The 25,108-nt window shown below is 32.1% G+C and overlaps 1 protein-coding gene across 5 annotated transcripts in view; it reads right to left on the reverse strand.

Moving 5' to 3' along the window:
* Window positions 1-3,053: 3,053 nt before the first annotated feature.
* LOC144847624 (rho family-interacting cell polarization regulator 2-like) overlaps window positions 3,054-25,108 on the reverse strand; it is a 51,209-nt gene continuing 29,154 nt past the window's right edge. For all 5 annotated transcript variants that reach the window (XM_078704079.1, XM_078704078.1, XM_078704080.1 and 2 more), the window contains 21 exons: window positions 19,987-20,147; window positions 12,876-12,960; window positions 12,402-12,425; window positions 11,879-11,907; window positions 11,657-11,730; window positions 11,445-11,539; window positions 10,873-10,980; window positions 10,565-10,690; window positions 10,162-10,251; window positions 9,890-9,951; window positions 9,334-9,442; window positions 8,532-8,738; window positions 8,173-8,306; window positions 7,419-7,908; window positions 6,719-6,851; window positions 6,035-6,193; window positions 5,576-5,725; window positions 5,053-5,249; window positions 4,561-4,644; window positions 4,202-4,292; window positions 3,054-3,878 (listed from right to left, as the gene is read on the reverse strand). In XM_078704079.1, coding sequence (XP_078560205.1) covers window positions 3,775-3,878; window positions 4,202-4,292; window positions 4,561-4,644; window positions 5,053-5,249; window positions 5,576-5,725; window positions 6,035-6,193; window positions 6,719-6,851; window positions 7,419-7,908; window positions 8,173-8,306; window positions 8,532-8,738; window positions 9,334-9,442; window positions 9,890-9,951; window positions 10,162-10,251; window positions 10,565-10,690; window positions 10,873-10,980; window positions 11,445-11,539; window positions 11,657-11,730; window positions 11,879-11,907; window positions 12,402-12,425; window positions 12,876-12,960; window positions 19,987-20,147 — 2,712 coding nt within the window. In that variant the 3' untranslated portion in view covers window positions 3,054-3,774. The remainder of the gene's footprint in view (window positions 3,879-4,201; window positions 4,293-4,560; window positions 4,645-5,052; window positions 5,250-5,575; window positions 5,726-6,034; window positions 6,194-6,718; window positions 6,852-7,418; window positions 7,909-8,172; window positions 8,307-8,531; window positions 8,739-9,333; window positions 9,443-9,889; window positions 9,952-10,161; window positions 10,252-10,564; window positions 10,691-10,872; window positions 10,981-11,444; window positions 11,540-11,656; window positions 11,731-11,878; window positions 11,908-12,401; window positions 12,426-12,875; window positions 12,961-19,986; window positions 20,148-25,108) is intronic.

Here is a 25,108-nt window from a genome sequence, read left to right on the forward strand (position 1 = left end):
GATAGCTAAAAATGAGGGATTCGTCATTTCAAGAATTCCAGTGTGCAAAAAACGTGGTCATACCAAAATCTTAAGCAAGTGGTGTGAAACATGCGCGGAATACATATGTATCGATTGTTCAAACCAGCAACCACATCAAAGCCACGGCGTAGTAAATGGGGTGAGTTTCACAGAAGCCCTTGTAAAGCTCAAACGTAAACTAGTGGAATGTAAAGAAGAAAACGACCGTAAATTACAAAACGCCAATGAAAGAATACAAAATCTTGATATTGAATTTGATCGAATAAATATGGAAATATTAACGCTAAGAAAGACATTAGAAACTCAATTTTCAAAATCACAATTTCAAAAAATGAAAGATCAAAGTGACGATGAATTACAAAACAACATTCGACACATACAAGATCTCAAATTAAAGCTGGATCGAATAAACCAGAAAAACATTAGGCTTGCAAAGCTTTCGGAGGCCCAATCTAAAGCGATAAAAGATCTTCAGAAAATGAATAAACAAAGTGAAAATGAATTAAAACACGCTAATCAAACAATTCAGAATCTTGAAAGGAATCATGAACGACTTAGAGAAAGTTCAGAAACCCAAAAAGCAGAAATACAAATTCTTCAAAACATGAAATACCCAAACGACAGTGAGTTACAAACTGTTAATCAAAGAATACAGAATATTGAACAAATGAACCTAACGACATCCAAGCTTAGCAAGTATTCAGAAAGCCAGAAAAAAGAAATAGAAACTGTTCAAATAACGAGAAAACAAAGTGACAGTAAATTACAAAACGTCATTCAAAGATTGCAGACCCTTCAAATTTCGGTGACCTCGATGGAAATGGAAAAATCTAGGCTTTGGGAAGATTTAGATGTCCAAACCAGAAACATAGAACATCTTCAAAGAAAGAAAAAACAGAGTGAGAGTGATTTACAAAACGCCAATAAAAGGATACAAGTTCTTGAAAATACGCTGGCACCAATGAAACATGACAAATCCAGGCTTACAGAGCTTTCAGACGCTCAAAGTAAAGATATAGAAGATTTTAAAAGAATGAAAGGACAAAACGACACTGATTTACGTAACGCCAATCAAAGAATACAAGATCTTCAAAAAGAGCTGAAACAAATGAATGAGGACAAATCCAGGCTTAGAGAGCTTTCAGACGCCCAAAGTAAAGATATAGAAGATCTTCAAAGAATGAATGAGAAAACTAACACAAAATTAACACAAATCCAGGTGCTTGAAAAAAAGCATGAACAAATGGAAGAAGAATTGTCAAGACTTAAAGAAAATGTAAAGGCACAAAGTACAGAAATAAAAAATATTCAAAGCGAACGAAAATTACAAATGGTCACTCAAAGAATACAAGATGTTGAGGGAAACATGGGAAAATGGACCGAAGTTTTAAACACACTGAAAGAAAATATGTAAATTCTCGAATCCATGGATTGAAAATATAAAATCGAGCATCTCCTACATTTCACAAGGTAAATAAAATTAGGCCTTTTCAACATTTTCAATCTACTGTCACTTTCTTTTCGGATTGGTACTATACTTTTGTTTTACTAAATCCGGCATATCATAGGCATACTGCAGGCTGACATTTACAAATCTGTGTTCAGAATGTAAGATTTTCTAACCAACAAGGCCATATACTGTACACGGCTGCAGTCGCGTTCTCAAGTTAGTGTTTACCGACCAACCAACCGACCGACAGAGTGAGCTATAGAGTCGCGTTGCACGGGACTAAAAAGTGTCAATATTTAATCGAATATCTGTAAAATAACGCCACAAACTTACTTATTGAACGTACTTATTGTACGAACCAAGGCGTTAATCATACATTCTATTAATTATCTATCTATAGTTTCCCCTTTGTTGGGGTTGGGGATATGTAAAATCCATTTTTTTGTACATTGTTGTAACTTTTTTGCACTTCCTAGAGTCACCAGATATAGTATTGCATGAGGTTAAACTACCAAACTAGGCCTACTGAAAAAATCTGACTTTTAAATCTGAATTTTGCCAAATTCTGTATATTGACCATTTTAAGGGAAAATTATGTTTTTTTCGTCCTGATATTTGTTACACATATTTGATTTATGTACCCTTTAACCAACCAAATATTATAAATTCATGCCTGACCTGAGCTTTAAACCCCTTGTACAAAAGTAATGATGAATTGTACATATAAAAAAGAATGTTGGTTCCAAAATCAGTAATTATAGAAGGGTCACAATTTATATGATAAATTAGAGTTGTGACTGTAATTATTGTTTCATGCTAATGTTTATTTGTGCCGACTAAACTAAATATTTGGGGTTTGTTTAAAGGGTACATGAGCCGACTGTACAGCATCGAGTAATCAATACCCAAACACTGTAATCATCTAAATGTAGGGCAAGAGAAATGAAAAATATAGAAGCACTATTTACTTGAATCCTGCATTCATATAAACCAAACTTATCAGCAGTTATAAACTGGGTAAAACATAGGATTACAAATATTGTATATATACACACAAAAGATAAAGTAAAAATGTCTAGATTATAAAATTATGACGTTTTTATTATTAGGTGTAAACTATAACAATTTAAAAGGTTAATTTGTTTTTGTTTAAATTTTTGTTTTTCCATTGGAAACTTGACCGAACAATACTGTATTTTTTGTTGAGCACTCGGATCTCATTACAATGAGAATGTACAAGTATAAGTTCCTGGTCATATGTCATGAATATTTGCTTGATGGCTACTTTTAAAACTGTGTTCAAACAGTGTACCAATAATGAATGTTAATGAGCTGGAATGAATATTTTCATGACTTGAAATATTGACTTCTTAGGCAATATTCATTCCTAATGAGTTGCACAACAAAATTTGTACTGAATGAGTAACAGTACCTTCAATTGGTTATAATAAATAACTTAAGCAGAATAAGCGTAACATAAGTTGATTTTTAAAGATATTTAAACAAATTGTTATGAATGTGAAAAACATACTTTAATATAGCTTTGTGTTACAAAAAATCACAAAAAAAACCCAAACACGAATTACAATTGTACTTGCATGTTTATTTATTAATTAATTAGTATTCAATTTCTATATTGGTAAACATAATTTAGTCAATAAACATCTTTGTCTTAATAAAACAAATGTATTGTGTATCATATTGTTATTTAATATAATTTCTAATAATATTTATGCATTATTTCAGTTTCAACAAGATAACGCAAAATAAAATTCCTCTCTTTTAAATAAAGATAAAATACATTTTTTTTCATTGATTGTATTTTTAGTTTCATAATTCTGATTGGGAATATCATTATTATAATATTTAAATTATGAATTTATGCAAATGAAGTCATGCTATTGAGGTAATTGGCCAAATTTGAGCACTTGGGAAGAAAAAATCAATGAAAATTCTCCAAATACTTCAAATAAACCCTGTCTAATGTGTTCTCATTGCAGATCAGTTGGAATAACCTAAAATCCACAAGCACACTTTATCTTATTTGTTATTAAGATCAATATCATAATCATAGCATATCATTTTGAAGTCAAATAAATAAGTTAAAACTATGATGAAACGTCACTGAATAAACTAGGCTGAGAGGTCACTGAATAAGTTCTTTTGGTTTTTATAAAAATAAACACATATGAAAACAATATATGGCAACATTATATTATTGTAAATACTATTTCTTTTACAACTATCAACAAATTATTTACACAATAAATTACAATAGAAACAAAATGCACGTTGATGGCGCTCTACAGTTCGGTTGTCATTAGTGGAACATCTACGGGATAATGCGCAACGCTGCTTCCGAAGTACGGAAACGACACACGTTCAAATGCTTCGTGGCCTTCATCTCCTGAAATATATGATAAATGTATCAATTATTCTCACTGAAAATATCAACTCTATGTTACTAGAGGGGAAATGGACATAAGATCAAGTCCTTCTCCTTCAAGCTAAATGTTAAGCTTGGTTCCCACTAGGACGCAACACAAGGACATAGTTTCAACGCAAGTTTCAATGACAAGTTACAGTTCGAATAATCCATCGCTTGTGATTGGTCAAATCCTTTACGTTGCGTTATGTCGTTGTGTTGCGTCTCTAGTGGGAACCGCGCATTATGGAGGTAATAAACAATGTAAGTATTTTGTCAGCTTTAGAGACTAATAAATAATTTACCAAATGCTTCCAAAGCCTCCTTGGCAGTCGTTTTCACATCATCAACATCACATCTTAGTAAATACACAAGCTGATCAAGGGCCTCTGATGCCTGAAAGAAAACAAGAAACAGTAAGACATTGCCTGCTAAAAATCAAACACTTTTACTACAAAGACTATTCATAAAATTATAGGAATAACAAGCAGGCATTTTTATTTACACATCCAGCAAAGAGAATACTTCAAAAGAAAGAAGCTATCATGAGTTATACCATTTTTAATTAATACTTTTTAGTTATTGCTAAACTAATAGCACAATAACTTAGTACAGGTCAGAAGAGTAGAGCACAGTGTATAAAGACTACAGTTTGTTTACATACCTTCATAGCAGCGAGGGCAGCACAGCCAGCTTGCCTCATAGACTGGTCTCTCTCTTCCAGACACTCTAGATATATATTAATTACCTAAAATAATATAAATAATAATAGGTTATTAATATAAACTGATATACATGAAGCCATAATTTATTCAAATAAGGATTATTGACTATTTTCGACTACATTCTGTGTTATCGCTTACTTTTTGCCCAATTTCATCATTCTGATTAATTGATAATAGTTACATTCTAACACAAGTTGCCAGGTTATCATTTAATTTTTGCCTAATTTCATCATTCTGATTATCTGTGTACATTATAAATCAATTTGCAAGTTTTCACTTACTTTTTGACTAATTTCATCATTCTGATTAATATATTCTATGTACATTCTAACACAAGTTGCCAGGTTACCACTTACTTTTTGCCTAATTTCATCATTCTTATTAATAGATTCTATGTACATTCTAACACAAGTTGCCAGGTTATCACTTACTTTTTGCCTAATTTCGTCATTCTGATTAATAGATTCTAGGTACATTCTAACACCGGTTTGGAATGTGGAGCTGCTTTCCAACAGGAGTATTCCAAGAGCTTGGAGGTTTCCAGAGGGAAGCAGAACACCTCTTGGAAGCTTCTTGAGAACCTTGGGAAGATCTGGATTGGCAGGATGTAGGTTGGCAGTCAGCTCATCTGTAATAATAGGTACAATAAGTATCTTTATTTATTTATTTGATTCCATAAACACAATAGAAATGTCAGTAGTTAATGTTATCACTTTTTATGTATTTTTAAAATGATTTTCCAAATAAATTCAAATCAAATAGGAGTCAGGAAAATAGACGATACTATTTTTCTTCTTTGAAAATTGCTTTATTCAACTTGATAGTAAATGTGTTTAAATACATAATTAATAAATGAAGGACTGAATGTATATAATTTATAAATAAATGATAAACAAATGTATGAGTGATTAGTCATGATGTATGAATGAATAGAGTGAAAATAAATATACGTACATTCATTTGTAATATCTGCTACATATTTCTCTGGGTTCTTTCTGTCGTCTTCCAGGAAAAATGTGACGTACTGGAACAGTGTAATGACTGTTTTGGGGTTGAGCAGATTGACAGGCCTCTCAATAATCTGTTGTGTAAGATTTTGAAACACTGGGAAAAAAAGAATCATTATTAATGAAATAACAGCAAATGAAATATTTGTATACATTCTACAAAACACCTTTTACCTCCACCAGAATGGCGAGAGGTTATGAAGTCAATCGGGTGCGTTTGTTTCTTTCTATATTCTTTAGTTAGGATTACTCAAAAAGTTATTGCCCGAATTTTATAAGATTTTAAAGGATGGTTTAATAGCTGTATGGGAACATGTGATTCTATTTTCATATGCCTAGGCAGAGGTTTTCACTCTCCGAGGCCCTTCTAGTTTCTCTTCAGAGTGGATTAAACAAACTATCTTACCTCTGTCAGCAATGTCTGGATGATTTGTCCGCAGTTTAGCACCAAACTTTACATCAAGATGTAGCAAGAACGAGTCTGTATTTACATAAAGTATTTCTTTCTCTGAACAACACTCCCAGAAATGAACAAGTTCAGCATTTGATTTCAATTCAGGATAAACTATAAAGGAAAACAAAACATGTTACTACAGTACATCCAAAGCAAATAATGGGTAAAATGGTGTGTAACATTTCAACTGTAAATATGTAGGAATAGAATTTAGTGCCTTTTGAATGGATATGATAACCATATCCAATATGAAGTAAAGGTTCTAAATTAAGTTTTAGCTTAAGTATATTTAAGATAATGTCATTTAATTATGATTTTATTTAAATGGTACTGTTGTTTGTGTAAATGTAGCTATATACTAATGTATGCATTAAACTATAAAATACTTAGGTACTACTGTATATCAAAATCATTCTACTGTAGTTACTGCAGTAACTATTTACTGCAGTAACTATTTACTGCAGTAACTATTTATGCCAATTATTTAGCAAGCTTTTTTTAGGTAACAGTTTATTACACTTACTGCCTCCAAAAACGTCTACATTGAAACAAACTAAATAAATCATACGTTAATGTAGTAAAAAAATGAAGTTACTGCAGTAAATACAGCAGAATAATTTGGACATGATCCCTTACCTGCTTCAGGTGTAGTAACCTTGATTTTATTTTCAACTAACAAGTTGAGTTGTGACAAAATACTGGCTTGCTTCTGTAATTTCTCTAAAGCTATCGTTTCCTTCACTTTCAAAGGACCAAATGCACCAAGATGCTATCGAAATAATATTAGAAATAATTAATCATCTATGAACTAATTTAATTTAAATTTAATACAACATTTATTTACTTCATTTTATGTGTACGAAAATGGAATAAAAAATTAATTCCTTTTATGTGTACGATAATGGAATAAAAAAAAAGGGAAAAGCACATATATAATAAATGTAGGTGAAATTAAGACAGGATTAAAGAAAAATACTTGAGACGGGGTTGTCTGAGACAAGGGATACACAGAAGAATGGACAAAACATAAATAACAACAACCAAGAAAATAAAGACTACGGATTCCAACCTAGGACATGTCATTTTTCAGGAATCATTAAAATAACATTTGTATTGGCCTCTTCATAAATCCTAAGACCTATGTCAGATCAGTAGTATAACAATTAGATTGTACAATTGTACAATTAGATACAATGATTTTAGAGATATGTTTACAAGTAACATCAACAACAACCAACCAAGAAAATTAAGACTACGGATTCCAATCTAGGACATGTCATTTTTCAGGCGTCTTTATATTAACATTTTGTTATGATTTTATTTTTTTTAAACTTACTGTTAGTAGGTATTCAATAAACTGAAGATGTTGCACAAGTGCTTGATCAACGCCTTCGTCTCCGGTGGTCAGATGAGCCAAGCTCGTACTTGACTTACCAAGCACATCATCACACATGTCAATCAACCGACACTCTCCACGCTGTTCGGACATTTCAAATAGCCTACTGGCCCGGAAGTTACCGTCAAACAACCAACTGTCGCGTTTCTCCATGAATTCAATAAAGCGGCTCTCTCTTTGCCCGCTCCATGCGGATAATTTGTTTGTTTTGTCGGATATGTCATCCCTTCCCGTTGCATCGACATGGTTATGAATACTGTTCCTATTATTATTTTGCTTATTTTCTTGCGAGTCTGTAATGCTTTGTTTGTTTAGTAAGCTAGCATCTGTCTCATTAATGTTATTTTTACTGATAGCTAGTTTTGTGAATTCATCAAGTGTTTTTATCTCCACAGGAGAAGGTGGTGCCTCTTCATCAATACTAATATTTCTGGAAAGAAGAATTATAATATTTGACATGATATGCAATGTTCTTCATTAATAAAAATTGCATGGAGCATACAATTTGCGACAAACCTATTTACGCCATTTAAATTTGTTGTGCGCATGTAGGGACATTGAAACATGCTTCCTTGCTTGATTTCTTAAAACTTATTTGGCTATTCTAGTTCCTGACGACAACCAACAATATGCGTAAGGCTCAAAATCGAAATATTTCTGAATGAAAATAAAAGAGATAAATAATATAACTCACTCGTAACTGCTACTGTCTATTTGATCCGTGTCACTTAATGCTTCCTCGATATCGTCAAGAAAGTCAAAACTATCGAGGGCATTCTTGATTGACACATTAGCTTCAGTTTCAATCTTTATGTCTTCTGTTTTCCTCTGTCATAGAAAACACAAGTTGAATAACTAATTAATTTATTGATAGTAACACATGTTTTCAGTGTAACAATAGTTTTAATGTGGACTAAAATGTAGACTAAATAAAAGTAATAGGAGGCCATTTTGAAAAGGAGAATGGTAGAATTCCAGAGAAAGATGAAGGAAACAGCAATCATTGTGTCTTCCATTGTCAAAGACACTCTCTGACATGACCTTTGAACTTACCTTCAGCATCCTATCCAAATTGTTAACCTGCATGTCTAGGCCTTTCAGCTCTGCATACTGTCCATTTAAGATCTCCAAAAGTCTATATACATTATGCAGTGCTTCTTCTAAGGTTAAGATTGGTGCCGTGTGCATGTCAAAATGACGTGATTTGGGGCGGTTAGTCGTTTGGCTCATAACTTTTTCTTCCATACTATGTGAACGCTTCTGAAAATTAATTTAAATAAGCAATTAAGTGCATCAATGCATTGGTGGCAGTATTCTATGATTCTAATGCCATAAACTAAGAAAATCCTATTTACGCATGCTCTAAGCATAGTGGACATGGACTCCTCATCTCCAGGAGAATGAAGAAATGGTTGCTGGAGCTTAAGCTTGGTACCCACTAGGACAAAATGCAAGGACGTAAGCGCTACCGCAGACAAGTCAACCAATGACAAATGAAAATTTGAATAATCTATCATCTGTGATTGGTCAAATCACTTCTGTTGGGCTTACATCATTGTGTTACGTCCTAGTGGGAACCAAGCTTTAAGATTGTGAGCCATGCTCAACAGTTTGCTTATCTCATGACATATTTTTGTGTAGAATGGTGAAAAGCTACACTATCAAAAAGATGTGATGTACCCATATATGGACATGATGATGTCATATCACTACCATATTTGGGCACATTATTACCATATTTGGGCATATCACTACCATATTTGGGCATATTACTACCATATTCGGGCACATCACACTGTTTTTTGTCAAACTGGTTTGATAGTATAGACAGAACTTAAGATTTCCAAAGACTTACATTTTCTACAGGATGACTACCAGATGACTCTGTGTAGGCTCGTTCTCTTCGTCCAAACGTTCCTCCTTTGGGACTACGTACTTGTTCCTCGTCTTGAGTTTGGAATGGGCTTTAAAAATATTAGAATAACTTATTTAAGAGGACATTACAGTATTGGGCCTGGTTCAACGAAATGGCTTAAAATTATATGGAATACTTTTGAGGATTTTTAGCCTACAGTAGAACTCTATTAAGAAGCAGCCAGGAGCCACCAATGGGCTCCTAGTGGTATCCTAAGAATAGAGGTATCAAAACATATATTTCATCATTCTATATATTTTCCCTTTGTTGCAAGTGTCCTTTTAATAGGGGTGTCATCTGAATAGGGGTTCCAAGAATAGAGATACCAAAAAATATATTTCTCCTTTGTATATATTTATTGAAGTGTCTTCTTAACAAAGGTTTCTTTTTAATAGGGGTGTCCTCTGAATAGAGGTTCAACTGTATTTTTTGTTTAGTTCTGACTAAATACAATAGTGTGTTCTTAATTGTCATCAAAACAAAAACAAAATCTTACCACCATGACACGGTCATATTCATTTTAATGGTACCATTTTCATTTACGTTAATCGTCAGATTCTGAAATAAATATAGACAAATTTAATTACAAAAATATAAATTAAATTACAATTCAGTTTTGCAACAATGAACTAATTTTTGTTCCCGATAAAATAAATTTCTTTTGTTCCAGTTTGTTCATTTATTTAACAACATCTTTATCCGGGATTACACAATCAGATAAAGAAAAACCTGCATTGCATTGTGGTCCTGTTCATTTTGATAGCTCACCTGTGGTTCCGATTGGTAGAAGTCTGACGTGTCAAACTCTAAATTTCCTATCACCATGTTGGCTCTGCCGATTCCTCGAATTTCCGTTACCTGTTAAAAACATTTGCAAATCCATTATTATTACACATATTTTTAAAACAATCTTTCAAAACAAAAGTATCAATTCATTTAAAAACACCCTTGATAAACACACAATTTTTATGAGAGAAGAGGCACCTTACAAGTTTTACTCATAGCCTCTTTACTTTACTAAGTTAAGAATTACTAAAAGTAAGAAACAACTATATGAAATAGTGATCATTTATGACAATTTATTTTTTTGATTATGCAATTTTAAATAACTTTCCATTTCTAAAGTTATTCAGTATTATTGGGGGTTGTTTTTTTTTCTTCATTTTTTTACCTTTACAGTGAGAAATTCTCCTATTAATGGAAACAATACTATCTCATCATGTTCCCAGCTTTGGCTTAAGTCTTTTTCTACTTTGCACCTTGATTTCCACTTTTGCTGTCCATACTTGAACGTAATCTAGAAAGGAAATAGTATTAGATGTTATGTTGGCAATAGCATTGAAGCTTAATTTGAATTTCTAATTCAATAACAGCAACAGTGGAGTTGATAAACTGTTTCCATTTACAAACCACTTTTTGTCCTCCAAAAAAAAAACACTTAAAATAGACCATTATAAATTGTTTGTCCTTTTATCATACCTCAAATATATCTCCTCTGCAGACTCTGGCAAAACCTGCGATGCCCTCTATTTTGATTAGAAACATTCCAAGATTAGCCTCCAACTCAGCCTCCATGTAGCAAAGAGCCTAAAAAATAAGGACCCGAATTTGAATATATATTAACAAATTACCATTTTCACTGACAGTGACAAGCTTTAACTGACACCTAGGGACGTAGCAATGAATAGAATAAAATAAATAATCATCATCCTAGTATTAGGACTTAAGATCAACTCAGACAGCGTCATACGATGAGGCCCGACGAAACGTCTTGGCTTGTCGGTGCTGTATGAATTGAATCCCGAAGAGACATCTTGAGAAAGCGTCAGGGCGTAGTTCTTAGGTTGTCGGGAGAACTTTAAACATGTTTAATTTTCTTGTCAGGCCTCGTCTACGACGCTATCCGAGTTGGCCTTTAGTCAGTTAATTGTGAACAGGGACATGCTTCTTCATTTAATCCCTTGAGACCATTTTGGTGGATTTTTAAGTGCATAGGTTATCAAATCCATAATGATACGTTTTACTAAGACACCTGTATGCTCATGTATTACCTGTGTACAGTCTTTGACGCCACTCTTTGCTTCGTTAACAGGTTCTTTCTTCTTACGCGCATGATCAGAATACGCCCTCACCATGTTTACTGCACCTAATAATATCAATAAGAAACTTCCTTTATAAAAATACTTCCGATAGATTGTAGAAAATAATGATCCACTAATGTTAGTTACTTTTTACAAAAATATTTTAATGACTGTATTATTACCTTCTCGCACTTTAAGTTCCTTTTCATAGTGCTCTTGGAGCTCTTCAACTTTTGCTAAATGAAATTGCAATTTCCTAGGGAAAAAACAATAATAATATTAAATAATAATAATAAATATAATACCTTTTTTTACATATTCTACTATTTAAGTATAGAAAGGCAATAAGAATGAAATGTGTGTTCTTTCACGGTTACTAAATATCATTCAAATAATATACATACCTTATGTATCTTTCATTGTTTTTAACTTGCTGCAAGGAAACAGAAAACAGAAAGTAAATTAGAAAATAATCAGATACAGAAAACACTACTCTAGTAACATAATATACCACATTTATATACCACATTTATATACAGTAGTGCCCTTTTCATGAAAAAAAACATGCATCTATTTAAAAAAAAAGGACAAATACAGTTTGTATAAAATGTAGTAATACTGTAGGTGAGGGTGTACTGTATATACTCCTATTAGTGGAGTGGGACATCAGGGAATCTTTCTTTATGCCTAGAGTGTGTCCCTCTAATAATGAAATTACTACATTCCCTGTACAGTTTATTTTTGTTACTGGTCAATACATACAAATGCAGTTTCATTACTTTTTAGATTGAGTGGCATTTATTTATTTAAAATAGAAGACAGAGAAACACATAAAAACTACTACTATTACTAAGTCAGAAATTATTAATATAAGGAAATACATATTGCACATATTGATTGTAAAATTTATATTATAAAGATTCTTACCTTGTCAAGGTTGTAGTGAAAACCCTGTAAAAAAAGAATGAAAATTGTTTTGAATTTGTAAACCACATTGAGCAACATTTAACCCATACTATACACTAAACACAATAGAAGGTTAAACATGAATTAAACAACTGTTAGATTTAATAAACATAAAGCAAGGTATTATATTTAAATACAGATGTTTTTTTTATCAAAAGGTATTCTACCGTACAATACTGACTTATGGATTCATATTTAAGACAACAACAGTATTATTCATCATGGCAAAATTAAAATGCTGGTATTATATTTACTTTGGCTTTGAGGGTATACCACAATAAGTCCACCTTCAAATTTACCATCCCATCTTAAGGTCTGTCTGCACTATCAAACTACAGTAGTTTGACAAAAAAGGGTGATATGTCCAAATATGGTAGTGATATGCCCAAATATGGTAGTGATATGACATCGTCATGTCCAAATATGGATTCTTACCTGTCTAGAGCTTACTGTTGATTTTGTATCTAGCTGTCGCACCTTGATTGTCTCTAACTTCTGTTGACTATTTGTAATACTTTCCCTGAAGAAGAAAAAATAAATAATTAACTTAAAAGAATCATCAATTTTCAATAACATCATCACAATATCAACATGTATTATTTTTAAATTGATATCCTGATTTCACAAATCTTGTGAAAAGCTCTGTCTACACTATCAAACTAGTTTGACAAAAAAAGGGTGATGTTCCTAAATATGGTCCGGTAGTGATATGCTCAAATATGGTAGTGATGTGACATCATCATGTCCATATATGGGCACATCAGATTTTTTTTGTCACATATAGTTTGATAGTGTAGCTTTAGTTTGCAGTATGCTTGAGGATGAGTTTGTACCAAGGGGTGGGCTTATACCTAACATGGGTTTATACATGTGGGCTTATTACCAAGAGTAGGATTATACCAATAAATATCATCATAACCAATCACCAGCCTCATCAATATTATCATTATTAATAAGGCTGTCGCTATCTTTCATTCATCATAATCATGATATACATCATTGACAGACACTCAACAATATTACTGCCTCATAAATCATATCAGCAGACAGTACATCACTGCTACAACATTTAAAACAACATAATAGGCGTAGTCATAATAATTCTATCCCTATTAATGTTGTTTTTAACTTAAACATTAATAATCCGCTTTATGACTCATTCAAATGTTAAAAGCACCACTAATAATTGCACTTAAAATAATTAAAAAGAATTATTAAAGAGATTTATTATTTTGTACAGATAATGTGTTTGCCAATTATTTCAGTAATAAAGTCTCTTTCCAACACAACAAAATCGAGTTTGTGAAACTAGATTCATCAAATGAACAACAATATTCTGCTAATTACATTCTGCATCTCATTATATTGATCTGTATGAATATTGGGCGTTCACTGAAACTTAATCTTATGTATCTGGCGAGAGCAATCAAAATAATTCTTGCAACTCCAAACACATTGCCTAGGAAATTGATAGTTCATTCATTCACTCAATCTTTTATTTCGGAATCTCTGGTCCATAGAAAGTAAAAATTACATATAAATGAAATAAAATAAACAAGACTAATTACTACTACTCATCTCAGTACAGATAATGTGTTTGCCAAGGAAATTGATAGTTCATTCATTCATTCAATCTTTTATTTCGGAATCTCTGGTCCATAGAAAGTGAAAATTACATATAAATGAAATAAAATAAACAAGACTAATTACTACTACTCATCTCAGTACAGATAATGTGTTTGCCAAGGAAATTGATAGTTCATTCATTCACTCAATCTTTTATTTCGGAATCTCTGGTCCATAGAAAGTAAAAATTACATATAAATGAAATAAAATAAACAAGACTAATTACTACTACTCATCTCAGTTAAAAACTGAAAAATATTTTGTAACTATACTGTAGTAGAACGCTTATCAAGGGGACAACTTTAGGCCCCAAAAAAATGTCCCCTGAATAGAGGGTGTCCCCGAAGAAGGGTTGGCTTTTTATTTATTTTATTTCAACTACTGTACACCCAACAGCGAAAAATCACCAATTATATAGGATGCCTTAGAAATATTTAGATATAAATATATACATAAAAACACAGAAAAATACAATAGAAACATACAAAAAGGTAATATATACTGTATTCGTTTCTCAGGAAAATGTTCCAAAGGACTGTATTAAAATGAGAATTTTCAAAAGAACCTATCCTAACCATCTTTTACAAGGATTGAATTCAAAATCCTGACTAATTTTATCACTTGTAAATGTAGGCAGATAGATATCTATTGAATGGCAAAACCTATATTATCAAATTAAAAAGGTCAAACTAAACAAATATTAAATTACTAATTCAAAACTACTGTTTTAATTTATCAAAATTAACAGTAATGTTCACATCAGCTGCTATCACTTGTAAATGTAGGCAGATATCTATTGAATGGAAAAACCCTAACATTTTGAGAAGGAAACATAAAACTAGATCCTTTCCAATTGATATTCAGTAACGATAAATTTTTCCACTGTAGTGTTAATTACGTTCAGCATCTAATTATCATGATTTGTATGCATATTGGGCGTTAACTGTAAGGCAATCCACAGCTGGTGATACGTCCATTATCTGCTTGTGTATTCAGTACAGCATAGTACTATTGGAGATGAGTACGGTGATTTTAATTTCGTGACTGGTTTATCCACACGTTTCACGGATACAAGGATGATGACCCTAAAAAGTAGTGATGACCTTTTGTTTGTTCATTGCTTTAATTTTGTCTTGGACACACTGGGCATGGTAAAAATGAGGAATGATGTGTCATTTATTCTTCATAACGTGTTTGCAAACAATAGGGTGACAATACGTTCTAATGTAATCCAGCTTTTAGATTTTATATTTTCGATATACTGTATAAATATGTCTTTGTTGTTTGTTTTTTATACCTTTTGATATTATTCATTTTATACCAGAATGTAAATATTGTAACAATTTCAATAAATAAACCTTCAATAATAATAATGTTTGTTTCTCCTGAAATTATATATATATTTTTTTTTTCCATTCAAAAATAAAATATTTTAATTTTATTTAATGGAAAATGAGCACAAATGCATGTCGTTAAATGGATTGTCACCACAATTAACTCTTTATTGGAGGTGGATATTTCTGTTAGTTCATTTTAAATATTTAACAATCATCAATTTTAAAAAATAAATTTGTTTCATATATTATTTTACTGTAGCATAAAAATGAATATAAACTGTACTTATATCATAAAAATTAATTCTGCTGTAGTACAGTATATAATAGATAATATATTCTTCATGAATTTGTAACATCATATTAGTTTTCTACACTGTATACGCTAGCAAACACAAGTTGTTGACAAATGATCAATTAATGAGGCGTTATTAGCACTTTCTGTACCTTTGTACAGGGATGAATAATTGCTATGACATCATAGGATGAACTAATACCAACCAATCACATGGACTCATGTGTTGGATTGTGACAATGTGTGAACTATGATACAAAAACAATAGTACAAATATTACAAATATTGTAGTGTCATCTTTGCCTATGCCTTATACTTCTCCCTCACCATATACTGTAAGTGAGGGTACATTATCTTTTTTTGCCTGAATGTAATAAAAATATATAATAATATAGTAAAAGAAACCCCTCCTTTGGCAGATCCCTAATAAGGGGACACTTGTAAAATAAAACAATGGACCATGTTTTAACACTATTAAAGGAGTCATCCTTATTAAGGGGACACTTCGAGGGATATCTCAGGTGTCCCCCTTAATAGATATTCTACTATATTCCTATTTTTAAAAAAATAAATATTTAGCAGATAAATATTCAAATTTGTCAACTATTGAATTTTGTGCTGATCAACTTATTTGGTTTCTGAAATGTGTTGACAGGTTTACACCATTTAAATGAGTAATAACCACTTAAGACAATAACTGTAAAAAAAGTTTCTTAACATCAGTAAAGCAACTCAATTAATAAAAACTTCTCATTATTGCTTATGTCTTGATAAATGGGTAATAAAAATGAAAGTCGGATAGCATTAAATTACAATGTTATTTAAACGAGTCTAGTATATTTTACAGACAGCTAGCAACAGCAGGTGAACACGCTCAACAACATAATAAAGTCAGGCCTCGCATTAATCTTCAGGACGTCTGCTGATAAATAGTCTTGCTGATAAATGATAATAAAATAAGCTATTAAACAAATCTATTCAATACTTCTGAAAGGAGTTGTTGACTTGAATTATACTATTTTCTTATTATGTTATTCAAGCTTACCATTTTATTACCTTGTTTGTGAAATAGTACTGTTGTGTAATTATTTTTAATTTAAACAAAAACATGTCACAGGCTATAGTATAAAACTATAGAATCAAGTACACTTATTATAAGACCTCTGTTTGGTATGATGACGTTTTTACTCTCAATATAATTTCTTTTACAGATCAATTAAACAAATTATGTTTTATGTTTACAGTACTAGCTGGCAGGTTCAGAGTTTCGTTTCTTATGGTCTCTAACTAGAGGTAGTAGCTTGTGTTTGGAGGGAGATCTTCGAATGCTTTTTATACTTTATATACCTACTGTATATTATCAAATATGATAAGATAGCCAGAAGGCAATTAAAAGGTCAAACTATACTAATATTAAATTACTAATTAAAAACTACTGTTTTAATTTATCAAAATTAACAGTAATGTTCACATCAGCTGGAGAACATTAGTACTGTACATGTGTGGTATTTCAATTTATAAAGTAAACCTATTATCAGTTAATTAACAATATAATTAGGTTAATTACTGGTGCTCAAACAACTTGATTGATTTAAAATACCGACAGTACGCCACTGTTCCGAACGATTAGATCAAGAGCGTTTGAATCGTGCAGTCAATTTATGCTTGGTTGCAGGTACATTTGACTAGGTGCAAACGTCAATATAGTAGTGTGAAATGTAACAACAAATAGCATAGGAAGGTCTCTAGTAAATGCATCTGATGCTATCTATAACAATAGGAACACATAAACAAAAATATACTGTTATTGGAACACAGTAGAATGTAAATGGGGGAATAACCTGGGCTGAATTGCGTACAAGTGTGGACAACATATACCACAATTTTCTATTCCTCTAAGGGTTTTCTCGTGTTGAGTGCTGCCACCAAACGGTGCCTGTTCATCTGTCCACAACGACAGGGGCTGAATTGAGGGACGCAAGAAAGAATCTGCATAGAGTGTCCCCTGAATAGTGAATGGGCCATAGTGGTAAAACATATATTTCCCTCATTCGTTTCACGGGAAAGTGGAGTGTCTCCAGAAGAGGGGTGTCCCAAGGGAAGATTATTACTTGAATACTTACTGGAAAAGCCTTTACAGTATGACCCACTACACTATAAAACTTTAGCAACAGACTATTATATCACTATTATATTTTATAGACTGTAATGTTAATGCCAAACATGGGTGTGGTGACTAAATTATGATCATTAAATTATAAATAGTACAACATACAGTAGTATGACTGTTGAATTTTAACTGGTAGATTTACATGCAAAACAAAAGGGTACACAGATGTGACAAAACTACCTTAATATTGAAATGGACCCTTCTGGTAATATTGACAAGCATGTTACAAGAGCTGTTATGTATTACTGATATCCCGCTGCTCGGCCAACCGCCCTACCGTGCTAACTGGTTTCGTATTTCTTGTTGGCAACAAAGACCGTACAGATTACGTGTGTAGATACCAGTAGCTCTTGAGTATTAGAGCGAGGTCGTAGGTTTGAAATACGATGAGAATAATAATTGTAAAGCGGCCGTCATATGTAAAGCGACATGTATACATGCAATAGATATACCACGTTATGAATAAATCAACGTTTCATTTTCTGGTCTCCTATCAGAAAAAAACTGTAGTCCAGCAGCAGCACTACTGTAAATGCAGATTTTTTTCTATAAACCTTGATTTTACTAGAATCTTTTAACAACTTTTGTTTTACTTTGTCTCCTACCTACGGTACTGTACAATGTGTTTCTGACAGTTTCTCTATATACCATCTATTCGCGTACAAACTGCATATCTTGTGCATCATTTTTCTCTGTTCTCTGTTCTCAAGTTTTATGCTATAGATCATATCACTATTATAAATGGTTTTAGTTTCTACAGTACCATACTCCTGCAGTATTTTTTTTCCCAAAAAAAATTTTGAATGAAGTTTTTCACATAAAATAAGGTAAACTTCACTTACAGCAATTTGAATTTTTTTTTATATATAAATTGTCTCCTTTTATAGTTCTAGTTGTGATCTAATCAATATTAATTGGTTTGAAGGAGATTTGCTTAGGTTTTTTGGGGTTTGCGTAGTTTAGCAAAACCCTATCATGTACTTGAAAAAGGAAAGTGTAAAAATCTATGGTTTTCCACACTTTTTTTCTCTTTTCACTGGACATTCTGGGCTACAGTAAAATCTGGGTTTCTCAAATTATTCTTTTTCACAATGTATTCTGAATAGTAAGGAATTCGGGACCAATATGAAAAAAGAAAATTCTGATTGACAATTTTGGGAGAGTTGGTGGTTTATTACAGTAATATCATCAACTTAGCAATTTCATAAATGAGATTGAATTTGTTAAGTAGGTCAAAGGAGCCAAAATGAAAATTGCAAACAGCAACAGTTCAATGATGTCACTGTGCAATTTTTTCAGGTACACTCACATGACCATACTCTGTAATTATAATCTGAAAGCAGATTTGTAATCTATTTATCTGGACTTCTTAGATAACGATGATATTGCACTTTTAAATCCAATTTTAATTTCCTCTCCTTGTCAACCTAATTCAATTATAATTCATATTATTAATCCTGTATTACAATATTATTTATTAATTTTACAAGAAGATAACAAGTCATTCATTTTAATATTCAACTTATTTCAATATTCATATTATTAAAGAATCTGCACCGACACAAATTTAATGTTGCGATGTGTTTTCCCGAATGATCGTACGATCAAAATAGATGGGGCGACTATAGGATGGACCCGAGACCTGACTTTCTTCGACTTTTTTTAAATAATAGAAAGTTTAGAATAGTTTGTTAGGATAGGAATGTACAATGTATAATGTTTATTGAAAACTTTGTATATAAATTATGATGAGAAAACAGTTATTTGATCATATGTTCATTTAATTAATAAATTAAAATTAATTTGATGAACCAAAAAGTAAATTGGGATAGCACAGACTGATCAATGAGGGGAGAAAGGGGGGGGGGGGGAGGGAAGTGTTTTGGGGGGAAGGGAAAGGGGGTCTCAGTACATACAACACATTACATCTTGCCAAACTTGTTTGAACACTGGATCCTATCCAGGTGTTTGGAATTCATATACTGTACATGAAAACACCTGGCACAACTCACAAAGTTTCTCCCAAAAATGGTTACTAATAATAATAGCCTGAAGAGAAAAGTGTGTTAAGAACATCTAGCATAAAATAATACGAAAAAATCTTATTGAAAATTAACTCACTTGAGTCCAGTTTTGAGACTGTCTAGGATAAGCTGTGTTCGCTGGGGCCTGGGTATTCTGGGCATGATTTTGTGAATGTTCCGGCCCAGCTGGTTCATTCTCATCGGCTTCTTGTGTTTGAGCCGTCGCTGCACCGGAGGGCTAGCAAAGCTACCGATGTTCTACAGAAAGAAACAACAAATCTCTAATTAAATTGATATATCAGTCAAAATTTGTGAAGCAGTAAAATTAAGACATTTCATTAAAAAAAATTGATGAATGATCAATGTTGTTTATTAGTAGACCTTGCCAAACTAAAATTAAGAAACTTGGCCGAGAATGAAATGTTCAAATAAGGAAAAACAAACTTCATAAAAACAGTATATACACAATATACACAGTGCAGTACTGTATATAAAACAGCTTTACTAAAAACAAACTACAGTAGTCGCCCACCCACTGTGTAGTCCGTTTTTTTTAACACGACAAAAGAGACATTGTTTTGGCAGAAGAAAGCATCAAGAAAAAAAATCTGAATGGACTCTTTATAAAATAAGTTTAATGTTTGGTATGTAGTAATAGTATCAATAAATGCGTCATTCCACAGATAAAACAACATTACCTTTCACTTTCTGGCATATACAGTAACTATATTACTTTAGTAGTACCGTCATACAGTAGTAAAATTATAATGTTCCTCGTAAAAACGTAATTCACTTTTAATTAATGATTTTGTGACAAAGTTAACTGGCTATCCAAATAGATTGTGACCTTTTCCTTTCCCAATGATGATGCTATACAGCAACGACCAACCATTTGTCATGTTTCGACAACATTATCATGTGATGTAGTTTATAAGTGAAAGCAAGAAGGTATGATAACATTATATCTATCAGCACAACAGATACCATTAATAGCGCAGTTTGAACTTTCATTTTCATGCATGTATACACACAGAGATTGATTTAGTAGTAGGCTGGCATCCGCATCAAAGCCTTTAGCTTTGTTTACAGAGAGGTATTTTTCCCAAAAAAAAGAGAGAAGGGGAGAGAGAGTGTGTAAGCAAGCACTATGGCCTTGAGGACCAACTAGAGGTGGTGGGGAGAGGTTACATTAAAAAAAGAATTGTTTGGTCTAGCCCAGGAAATGAAATTTGTCTATAGTACAGTAGTAGAAGGATTGGGTCAAAAATTGTCTTGAGCTATTCCTTTACTACTGGTCCCAAGTTTGAATATAGGGCACTGCCTCTAGCAGTCTGGGATAGAACACATATTTTGATGATTAGCTATAGATTTGCATAATTCAATAGTCCAAATACAATGATTGATCGAAATATGTTTAAACATAGTTACTGTATCATTAAATGGCGTGCCCAGTATGGTTTATTAAAACACAACAACTATTGTCCCAAAAACTGGAGATAATTCATTTTTTTTTTTTTTTTTTTTTTATTTTATGTCTTTAGGCAATGTGGCCAAGGATTACCAATAGTGAATTAATCACTGTCCTATCAGATAGGTGGTAATCCCCCTGGTACAGGGGCTATTTTGTGAACCAGTTCACCGGGGTAACCCCCTACTCTTTTCGAATAATGAACTGGGTTCTTTAAAGTTCACACAGGTTATAACTGTGTACACTGGACCTACAGTACGGTTTTAGTCCTTATCCGAGAAGACATGTTCCACCACCAGAACTAGGAGCAAGTCGGCCTCGAACCCTTGCCGATGTTGTTGGCTCTTTAGGTACGGTAAACGGCGCCCCTGCCTTAACCGCTCAGCCATTGTACAGTACAGTATAATTTATATAATTATTATATTTTTCTTGCTTACTGTATGCACAAAGATCTGACTACTTGTAATTAATATAAATCTAACTTTATTTACCTTGCGCCAAATAGTGGGTTTAAAACTGTTTAAAATGAAATAAAAAAGACAGCTCTATAGTTACAACTTACTTTACGTAAACGTTTTAATAAAAAATTAACATTCCGCCTAAATTAACATTGAAACAATTAATATTAAAGAGCGATTTACCTGTAGCTTGCGATCAAAGCAACGGAAAAAAAACTCAAAACATCCACAATTATGCATGGATACATTCAACAAAGAACAATTCAGTAAAGAAATATAAATAAATCCTTAAAGGCGACTTAATTAGCACCACTGTGAGGTTAATAAGAAAATGAATTTAAAACAAATGCAAAAGTTAATATAGTCGTCCGTTGGAACAAAATCATTATCAGTCCTCTACAGACTTTAACACATGAAAAGTCCATTTATGGATAATAATTTTCCATTCTATAAATGTCAAATCTATCGATAACGCATGTTGAAATAATTACTAAAAGTTTCATCTGCAATCTGCAGGTATTCAAAGAACGATCTACAAAGGAAATGTCAAAAGTCTTAGATGCTAAAAACGAAATTTGAACTTTGCACATGGTTTTAGAAAAGAAATCTGGCGCCAATTCAAGGTATTAAGATTTACACTGTTAGATAATTAATATAAGATATGAAATGAACAGAAATATATCATATTAACTTTGATAAAAGAAAGTTGATGCTTATACAGTTACAGTAACTTTGATAATAGGCAGGTAAACCATTTTTCCTCCATGGGTAAACTAAGATAATTGTGTAGGAAGGTATTAAAGTGACTTATATTACTTTAGCTTGCTTGAAATATGCCCTCCTGTACTGTAGTGACTTCTTGTGTCCAGGGCCAGCCAACAATGTCCATGGTTTTTTACTTTCTATGTCGTCAAATAGTTATCCTGTTTTGAAAGATTTCTATTTTAGGAGTTTTCAGTTTTGGGAGAGATTAACACACATTTTAAAAAATTCTTTTCATTAATTTTTACACACATCTTTTTGCAGATATAATGTTTTTAAATAATTTCAAACTTCTAAAATTAAGTTCCTGTTAAACTAAGATAATGTTAAATTTTGACAGAATTCTACTTTTACTTCTTTATAAGTTAAAAGAAAAAATGTTAAATTCTCAATGAGTGACAGGAAAAGATTTTCTTTCATTACTGAAAATTAGTCTGACAAAAAAATGTATCCGAGAAAAAAAATATATCCTCAGAAATGATAAATTTAATTAGGAAGATCCAGGTCTCAAAAACATCCCGAGGCACACTCTAATAATATTTTCTGTTTTAAAAAGTTATATTAAGAAAGTTACTTTTCATATCTAATAAAATACAATAATTAAACTTCAAAATTACAAAGTTGAGATTTCATATTTTTCATTTATCTGTTTTTGCATCTCAGAAAAAACATAATTTCTATGTATATTTTATATGCAAATGACAATAAATTGAAGTAATTTTCCACTGATGAATGAATTTATGGTTTTCACAGTGGGTTGGGCTCTTGCCAAAAGTTATAATCTCTTTTTAGTAGTAGCAGGCATTATAACATTTTCAACTAAAGTATACAATAGGTATGAAATGCCATGTATGCCAAAATGTTTTTCTTTTTCAGAACCTACAGTAGACTCTGACTACAGTACTATTGGTATAATTAGCATCTTAAGGAAGGATATGAATGATCATTGTATGTACAACTTTCATTCTTTAAACTACCGATGACTTTTTTTCTCGCCTAATAACACACTTACACTTTTGTGTGTTATCTGCTTCCAACCAGGGCGAAAATGATCCAGGATATAATAAGGGGTACTAACCTGAAGTTGATTAAATCTAGGGGCCTCTTTTAAACTTCAATTATTTAATAATATAAGAATCAGGTTAATTCTAATTTACAGTATTCGTAAGTGTAAAACCTTTAAAACATGTCAAAACTTAAACCAAAATTACTAGCTTGCTTAAAATTAAATAATTCAGCATAAGTAGTGTAAAAATACTGTAATGCTACTGTACAAACCATCTAATACTGTAAAAATACTGTAATGCTACTGTACAAACCATCTAATACTGTAAAAATACTGTAAATGCTACTGTACAAACCATATAATACTGTAAAAATACTGTAAATGCTACTGTACAAACCATATAATACTGTAAAAATACTGTAAATGCTACTGTACAAACCATCTAATACTGTAAAAAATACTGTAAATGCTACTGTACAAACCATATAATACTGTACTGAAATGATTCCACAATATGACTTGCCACTATTTACACTGTATCACACGCCACCAAGCCTGCCTTTAAATGTAGTCACGTCTGTATCGAAAACTAACATTACCGTAAATTGTTCTGCAGTTATAACAGGAACTACCGAAGTCTTGCTGCAACTAACAGCGAGCTTTCCTTATCTATAGCAAGCCAGTCAACAGAGTATTGGCTAAGGACGACTGATGTAAGTGGTGCCACCAACACAAATTAAGGTATCCTGACGGTTCATAATGCAAAGTTTTTTTGAGTGTCGTACAGTGTACTCAATAAGGAAATATAATCTGTCAATACATTATTGTTGGTCAAGGTTTTAACCATTAAAACCACTTTTGTACATACGCCACATATCTGTCAATAGCGTTTCTTCCGTCTTTTAATAACTATTGTAATTTACACAAAATTAATTTAATAATTTTTTTTCTCTTTGCATTCAACCATGGTAATGAAAGTTCTTTAAAAGAGAAAGTAGTTGGTTAATTCAGGAACCGGAGATTGAACTCCAGGAAGGGAACTCCAGGAAGGGAACTCCCAGAAGGGAAGGATGAATTCCTGTGATGGGGTGCCTGAATTCCTGGAAAGGGAAAATAAATACATTACCTGGGAAGGGGCGGGTAAACTTCTCAGAGGGGATCTTTGATACTATAGAATGTTGGGAGGTGTCTAGAAAACTCAGATATATCTGAGTTTTCTAGATCTAGAAAACCTGGATATCTGAGTTTTCTAGACACCCAATGTTGGGATAACAATTCTGAAGTACAGTAGGTCATATTCCCAAGCAATTAAAAAAACACATTCAAATTGTTACTATCGCTTAAGGGTATGGAAACGCCCCTCATTAAATTTTAAAGCTGTACTGTAAAAGTTCACTCAACCTTTATACAGACAAAAAGATAAACTTTCATAATAAAAACAGCTATAGCAATAAAATAAAATTAAGAATGATGCTTTCTTATTACACAATTATGTAAAAAATAAAATATTAAAATTTATGAGTAT

This window comes from Antedon bifida, chromosome 7, assembly GCF_963402885.1.
Source record: "Antedon bifida chromosome 7, ecAntBifi1.1, whole genome shotgun sequence".
In the NCBI taxonomy this organism is placed as follows: Eukaryota; Metazoa; Echinodermata; class Crinoidea; order Comatulida; family Antedonidae; genus Antedon; species Antedon bifida.